The 8,357-nt window shown below is 29.6% G+C and overlaps 1 protein-coding gene across 1 annotated transcript; it reads right to left on the bottom strand.

Annotated features, from left to right (window-relative positions):
* Nucleotides 1-2,535: 2,535 nt before the first annotated feature.
* Nucleotides 2,536-3,258, bottom strand: LOC123216483 (transcription factor HEC3-like). Its single transcript, XM_044636931.1, has one exon. It carries the CDS (start codon nt 3,256-3,258, stop codon nt 2,536-2,538), a length of 723 nt encoding a protein of 240 aa, XP_044492866.1.
* Between the last annotated feature and the right edge of the window lie 5,099 nt (nt 3,259-8,357).

Here is an 8,357-nt window from a genome sequence, read left to right as displayed (position 1 = left end):
GAAATGTATTAATTTGTCCAAGGCATGACTTAGGTCATGACTAGTTTAGACTAAAGTTGAAATATGCAAGACACAAGTAGATGCTCAACCATGCACCTTAGACGAATGGTTGTTTCTATTGTTATTTTGACTTGTTGGTTAAAAAGAATGGTCTATAACCATTGACCGTTTTGGCTTCTAATTTATTTGCACTTTTCAAATATGTAATGCAAAACCGTTCACTTAAGATGCACAATTGTGCAGGACTTATATGAAGCCATTAACGAACAAGTCTTCCCATGCATAAGTGACCTCATTCATGTTTAAATAAAGTCAACATGGGTATTAGTCAATTTTTTATGAACGATCGTACATGAAAATCACACAAAACTATTCATGGTTCTAAGAAAAGCTGATGAGCGAGAGGTATTAATCATGGCCAATCTATGCATCCTTGTGCACATTAAATATCAGATAAGTCAACATTCTATCTACAACCATTCAAGGTATATGCACATTTGTATGTAAGCCAATTTTCACTCGTGCATACAACTATTCATGCAAGGTGTCACATGGTCTAGAATTTTAACATGATTCTTCATATAACACAATGAACAATCATGCATTTGAATGGCTCAAGTTAATAGCCAACCTTTAGAGGTGTTTATTGAGGTTGACTTTGTCTTAAAAATAGATTTTATGGTCAAGGATGACCATGCACCTGTAATGAATGCTTATTCGTGTGTGTATTTCACAAGAAAAACTTCATTTTCAAATGTGAATGACTACTTCAAGTTGTTCAACAACTATTTCATCATTTCCAGCCCTTGAGGCCTATACAAACAAGACATTTTGAGTTGGAAAATATTAGAGAATATACACAATGACGCTATACACTTTGCTTTCTTGAAAAACCTTCTATACTCTCTCATTGAGCTCTAAATTCATACTCTTGAGAGGTTCATTACTCTAAACTTGTTGTAATCAACCTTGTAAAGATATTATACACACAAACTCTTGTATTCAATCACTTTGTGGGTGAAATCTTGATTCAACTGTTATACTTGGGCATAATATTAAATAACTAATGTAAATATTATTCTTCTTTATAGTGGAACTTCAAAATAATTGCTTAAAAAAGTGAATGTAAGAGGCTTAGATTGTAAAAGCTCCAAACCACTATAAATCTCAAACATTTTTATCCTTATCTCTCGTGTTTTGTGCTTATCAAAGTTATAATTATTTTGCTTGCTCTTTAATTTGTGATTTAGTTTTTCATAAATCCTATTCACCATCTCTTTGATTATTTTATGTCAATAACGTGTTTCATATTGTGAAAAAATAATACAACACTTGAAAGTGTAACAACAAATTGCGCTCACAGAATCAAAATCAATATATAAATCTTCTATTTTCAAACTTCATGGGTGGAATAAGCGTAGCAAACTTGGGTGGGAAAATGTCATTAACCAAAATAAAATACATCTAAATTTTATTTTCAAAAATAAAAGTAGAACAAAGAAAGGCCCAACTTTAAAGCGATATATACTTCAAGAAAACATTATAGTAAGACTGGTTAAAAGAGTTTGCTGGGAAGAAGACCATGTGACCCAACAAAATTTGGCTTCTTAAGTATAGAAAAAAGGTTCACCTGCCAAATTTTAGACCAAGAGTTCAACCAACCATATTTTGAACCCTAACAAACTAATATGAGGTTGAAAATTTATCGACCTCATTTATTTGCATGTTCTCAAAATCACTGGCAAATATTCTTGCGAAGTTTATCAAATAAGCTTTTTAAGCCATAGAAAAATATTCAGTTAACAAGGGTCAAGTAGTTGATAAAAAAATATTCGATTTAGCTATCATAATTGTTGATAAAGATGTGTGTGTGTTCATAAATGAATATTTTAGTCAACGTAATTAAACATCGGTAAGTTAATTATTATTATTATTCTTATGATAGAAAGCTTATTTATTGTTTTTTATGAAGAAACTTTTCATATTATATTTTGTATCTGTTGTCTTTAAAAACATAAATTGTATTTAAACTTGCCCTAAGTTTTCTTCCTACCGTAAATTAAATGAAATCCATTTCAAAACTTAGGGTCTCCATCTAGGGTTTCACTTTCTTCCTGTGCTAGGCCTTTCTTCTTTAGTTCATAAGCAACCTTGTGAAGCTGCACAAAGATCATCATTCCTTACTAAAATTCTCTTCTATCTCCAATGGCCAAATCATTCATCATATTTGCACATGGGTTATACGTACGTTCATCCTTTAATTTATACCTCGACAAAAAATGCACATTTTCGTACGTATTGATCATCTCCATGTACAAATACACCAAAAGCGAATTAATAATATTGAATAGGGCTTTCTCACGTCACTGTTTTATTCCCGGAAAAAGAGTCCCCCAAACAAACTTTCCGGCCAACTTTCACACTCCAAAAACCTTATTATTATATAAAATTATACATGATATAAAAAACTTTATAATATATTTAATATATGGTTGTGCGTAACACAAGCTATTCGTTACGATAATATGTACACATTTAATCAATTGTTTTTCCACTGACTGAGCTTACTAATTTTCCATCCTGGCTTGTAACTTTAGGACCCAGCTGCTGCTGATGGTGTGAGATTGTGGTGGTTGATGAAGCAAGAGGGTTACTCGTAGTCGTCTTTGGGTGCGAAAGTTGCCTGTCCACAAGGCGTGGCGTCTGTGTTGATATGTTTTGTTGATTATTATTCGATTGCAGTAACTGAATTTGCCTTTTCAGGAATTTGACATAGCTGATGGCCTCGTCCAGCATGGACGCCGTGTCCATTTTTGTGCCTCCCGGGACAAGCCTTTGCAAAATTCTCATCTTTTCGCTGATTCTTTCCCGTCGGTGACGCGCCGCCACGCTCTGGGGGTCGTTGCTGATGCGAATGTTTCGCCTTTTTGGCTTCTGAATGGTGGATGGATCGATGTCCACTTGCTGCATTGCCGCGATCCTGTACATCATCTCTTTCATAGCACCGAGCTCCTCTTCCGGCTCTTCTTCTTCCTCTACTTCCTGTTGGTGTTGTATTTGTTCAATAAAAAAGTTGGAAGATGGAAAGGGGTGGTTTAAGGCTGATGAGAAAGTGATTTGCGGCGTTTGAAGATCGAAGTTATAGCTTGGAAGTAGAGAATTGAATCCGGAAATTGTGTCAGGCAGGATTTGATCTTTGATATTCCCTATTTCAACTTCCCATACATGATTCCCGAGCCGAGTTTGATTCATATCCATGGCGTAAAACGGTGAGCTTTTGAAAACCGGTTTGCTACAACTTAACAACTCAAAAAAATGTAATACTGTTCTTTAAGAAGAAGGTTGATGATTTGGGAAGATTTTTTTTATGAAGAAGGAGTATATATGATGAACAAGAAGGATTGACAAGAGAGGCTGAAGGTGGACCCACCCTAATGAAAAAACATCAAACGGCCGAGATTTTTTTTAATCTCTCTGGGTAAACATTTAATACCAATGGCTAGGTTTCTTCTTCTTGATGATCTTCATTCAATAATATTGATGATGAATCATTTCCAATCTCAAGCACTGAAATTCTAGGGGGGCTTCTTTTGCTCTTAATGCACACTACAACAAGAAGTTTTTCTGAATAATTTTTGCCTGTTTGTTTCAGAGATTGTTCAACTTTTTTTAATTTTTTTTTTTTAATATGAACCTTTCCAAAAAGTTGCCATAAAAATTACATTGTTCAAGCATTCAATTAATTACTCATTAATTATTTGATTAGTTTGGCTCTCTAATCATTTCTTGATCTCATGCTCAACAACAATTAAACAACTAGCTAATAATATATATTATGAGTTAAAGTTTAATTATCATAGTGTGGATGATAATCAAATTGAACTCATCATATTTAACAAAAATTTAGGTGTTCATACTTAATCTTTTTTGGTCTCGATTAAAGAATTAATTCAATTAAGGTTGTGTCAAAAGTATCAACTTTAGAATGCAAATCAGTTAGTCATCATTAGGGTTAGATTTGAACCAAGTTTGTTTGATTTTGAGTTCAAACTCATTTCGAATGAGCACAAAATGAATCGAACAAAAACATGTTTAAACTCGAACTCGAGCTTTGTATATAAGTGTAAATGAGGTCAAGCAATGTAGTTGAATGACTCATGAGCTAGTTGAGCCGCCCAAGTGTCATTAGACTCATTAAGTGGATAGTGTCGTTCCAATGAAAAATTAGAGTGAAAGTTAAGAGGTTTTTCTTTTTCCCTTGCTTCACCCTTCAAGCCTTCACACACATATCTTCACTTCAATCTTCTACCCTTCTCCTTCTTCTTTTAGCTTTCACTAATAGCAATCTCATCAATCTTTGTCTCCGTTGATGACATCTGTTCCAATCGACTCCGTTATTGCCTCACCCTAATTTTGGCCTTCTCTTCTTCAATCTTCTTGCTACACCCTAATTTTGGAATTAGAGTTTCTAATTTGGCGTTTTGTCTATTATTGCTTTTCTGTGTTGTTGTGTTCAGTTTTGAGACAAAGCCATATCAAGTTTTACTCTTGAGAACCTTGAATCTTTAGGTTATTTTGTTTATGTGTTCTATCCATGAACTTAAGAAATGCTACGACCATTGGCATGGTGGTGTGCTATTTTGTTAACCTGATCTATTCCAAATCACTTGTACTTCGTAGGCTTCTATTTTTTTTGTTAGCAATATTCTTATATTAGAGGAAAGTTGGTTGTATTGATTAAGAACGGTTAAAGCATTTTTTAGGGGTTTTTTTTTTTTTTTTAACTTTAAGAAACTATGAATAGCTCATGAGCTCAAGCTTGAGTAGCCATTTTCTTAGCTTGTTTAGCTTGAGCTAGAGCTCAAGCTTGTTTGTTCATCAACTGAACTGAATCAAGCTCGGTTGAGCTCAAATTCAATTCAACCCAAATTCAACCCTAATCATCACAATTTAAGTTATATATATAAATTATGGTTTGGTTAATGTGAATTCTCATATACACCAACCTCTATTAGTTGGTCCTAGTAATTAGTAAACAATGTTTTTACATTTTTCTTATGTTTGAAATTTTGTCTTTTAATATCATTCAAGTGAAATTGATTCTCCATATAAATATAAAACAAGTTTGAATTTAGTTTCATTACATTGATTGAATTTATAAAACAAGAGCATTAGTCGATGCTAATGTGTTGGGTTTAGCTGGATGCAGTTTATTAGTTTGTTTATAAATATTACTACATGAAAAAAAGGTAATCTGGCGTCAATAGGATATTTTTCTTAAATTGAATGTATTTAAAGAATTGTTTCCCTATCGCCAACATTTACTTTCTTAAAACCTTTGTCATAATTACTGTTATAAATTAACAGATTACTACATATATTAAATACAAAATTTTTATGAAACATTTTGGTATCAATAGTTAGGGGTATGCATCATTCTGTTTGGCACAGTTTGAAGTTTTTTGATACCAAACTTAAAAATAGAAACAATTTGAAAATTTTTCAAACCAAACCATTTTATGCTTCAAACCAAATTAAAAAAACATATTTTGATCTGGTTAAATTACGATTTAAATTTATTAAAATCATTCATTTATAAATATATATTATTTAATAAAGTAATTAAATTATAACTTTCAAAAATATAATATAAATTTGTAAAATAAATATAAAATATATATACATAATATAAGAAAATGACAAAATCAGTATAAAAAAACAAACTGTATCTCTAATTAGTAATCTATTAAAAACTTTTATCAAATATATATGTGTATATATATTTTTTTTAAAAATAGATTTTATTTTTTAGTTGGATTTAAAAATCTCCTAATTGCAATTAAAATTGAAAACTATATTGTAAAAATTTATCAAATAAACAAAACTAAACAAATTATAATTTTTAAATAATTTAATCTAATTTCATAATTTAAACCAAATTATACACTCTCTTCTTAATTCTTCTCAAATTTTGTACGTTGAAAGTAAGAATGACGAAGAAGTAGGAGAACTCGGTGCGAGTTTAGTAAATATTTTTTTTTCGCTCGATCTAAACACCTTGGTAATTTAATTAATTTTTCTACGGTTGTGAGATTAATGATGATGAATCACATTAACCAATCAGAAGAAAGAAGAGCTCTAACTTAAATATAAACTTACATTGATCATTAGCTTCGTCTGATTGAGATCTGACTGTGGTACAAGTTTGGTGAGGTCATAAGGGTTTTGTTTGGAAGTGAGAGACTTGATTGTAAATATAGTTGTCCGTAATATATAGTTAGAAAATTTGCGCATGCAGAAAAGGGCAATCATTTTTGGGTTTCGCATGGGTGGGTGCTCAGGATGCTTATTATTATGAAATAAAAATAAATGAAATCCAAAAGACACATTTCCACACAAAAAATTTGGTAAAACCATGCACTCATTAATTTTCTAAAGTTTAAATGCCTTATCATTCTATTGAATTCATTATTTGTATTAAAAATAAAAATTTTATTTAATTACAAATATTAAAAAATAAAAATTTATCACATTTTTTTATAAATTAAAAAATTTAGCAATTTTTTTTACTCAATATTTGAAAAGTGATAATTTTTTTTAAGGTTTTGAAATTATCACCACTTTTGATGACTATCACTAGCTCCAACCGTTTTCTTTCTCCCTCCCCTACTTCTCTCTTCCTCTTGGTCTCTCTCTCTCTCTTAGCCTGGGCAGTCTTCGACTCAAATAAAGATGACAAATTGTTTTCATATGAGAATGAAGATGATTTTTGTCTTCGTTTCAAAAGAAGACGTTGATGATCTCTAACAAAAGTTTAGAATTTTAGACTGGGAGAAAGAGAGAAGATAGGAGGGAGTGAGAATGCGTTGGAAGATGGTGAAATAGTTATATTTCAAATTTTGAATGAGAGAAAATTGTTATATTTTTAAATCTAAGGGGGAAGTGTGATAAATTTTTAATTTTTTTTAAATATTTTTAACTAAATAATATTTTTACCTTTAACTCTAACAGTAAATTTTAGCAAAACTATGAATATTTAAAATTTTGAAAGTTAACCCGCATGAATTTTGAGTTTCACCAAACCTTGGGTGGGAACAAGTCTTTTGGCCATAAATGAATTGCTAGCCGCCCTCCACATATTACCACTATCACAAAATTACATGTAGAGAATTTTATCATTTTAAAATCTATTTAGCACTTTATTTTCACAAATTAGTTTAGACAATAATTTAAGATAGTATTAAATGAAATGTCCGTTGCTAATATTTTTAATGGGAATTATAAAAAATAGGTGATGATAAAATTTTTTTCGTTATTAAAACTTTTTAATGATAGAAAATAAATTTTTAACGATAATTTTTTCTTTATGAAAATTATAAATTTATTTGATTTTAATAAGAGTATAAATAATTAATTACTAAAATCATAAAAAAATATTTATAATGACCAAAAGTTATTTTTTTGTTAATTGTTCTCTTGCTAATGTCAATTTTGTTTTTAATGAAATCCGCATATTTAAATTGGAAAAAATTCAATTTCATCTGAGAATATATATTGGACTAATTTAGGAGGAAATGCAACTCAACAAGGACAATACTCCCAAAAACTAAATTTTCTTTTTGTATAATAATTTTTTGTGGCATTTTAGTAAAAAGATTTTTTTAGAGACTATATTCAAGTTAACATTACGTAATATTTTTCATATTTAGAATTAGATTTATTAACTATATTAGTAATAGATTACAAGAAACGGGTTTTAAATGTCGTATAAGTTTTTCTTTTTAAAAAATTTTAAACTTGGGAAGAAATAATTTTCAAACAATATCATTTTTCTAAGCCTTTGAATTGAAATGGAAGTGAAGAGAAATTTAAATTTATGAAAATAAAATTGTTTCAAAAAATGTTTTGATGCCGAAATTTTATTGATAGCATTAATTTATTTACATATTATTATAAGATGAATATATATATATATATATATATATATATATATATATATATATATATATGTATGTATGTATGTGTGTATGTATATTCGGCCATTATTTTCTCCTTCTAAAAGAATTACGTTTTGGATGGTGTATGAATTTAAGAGGTGGTAACTTATGGTATCCTCCTGCCTTCCTTGGGTGAGAAATATAAATTTCTTCTCTACTAAATTTGAAGAGCAAATGATAAAAGAAATTCAAAAAGCTAATTAAATTTTAAGCAATAAGACCATATGTATCTATTTTGAATACACAAATAAATTATACTTATATGTGTTATTATTTAATTGAATAATTTTAAATTAAAAATAAAATAATATCAAATTACATAATAATACATATAAATGTGTATTTATTTGTATATTTAAA

Source organism: Mangifera indica, chromosome 1, assembly GCF_011075055.1.
Source record: "Mangifera indica cultivar Alphonso chromosome 1, CATAS_Mindica_2.1, whole genome shotgun sequence".
Lineage (NCBI taxonomy): Eukaryota > Viridiplantae > Streptophyta > Magnoliopsida > Sapindales > Anacardiaceae > Mangifera > Mangifera indica.
This window is presented reverse-complemented; position numbering and strand designations above follow the sequence as displayed.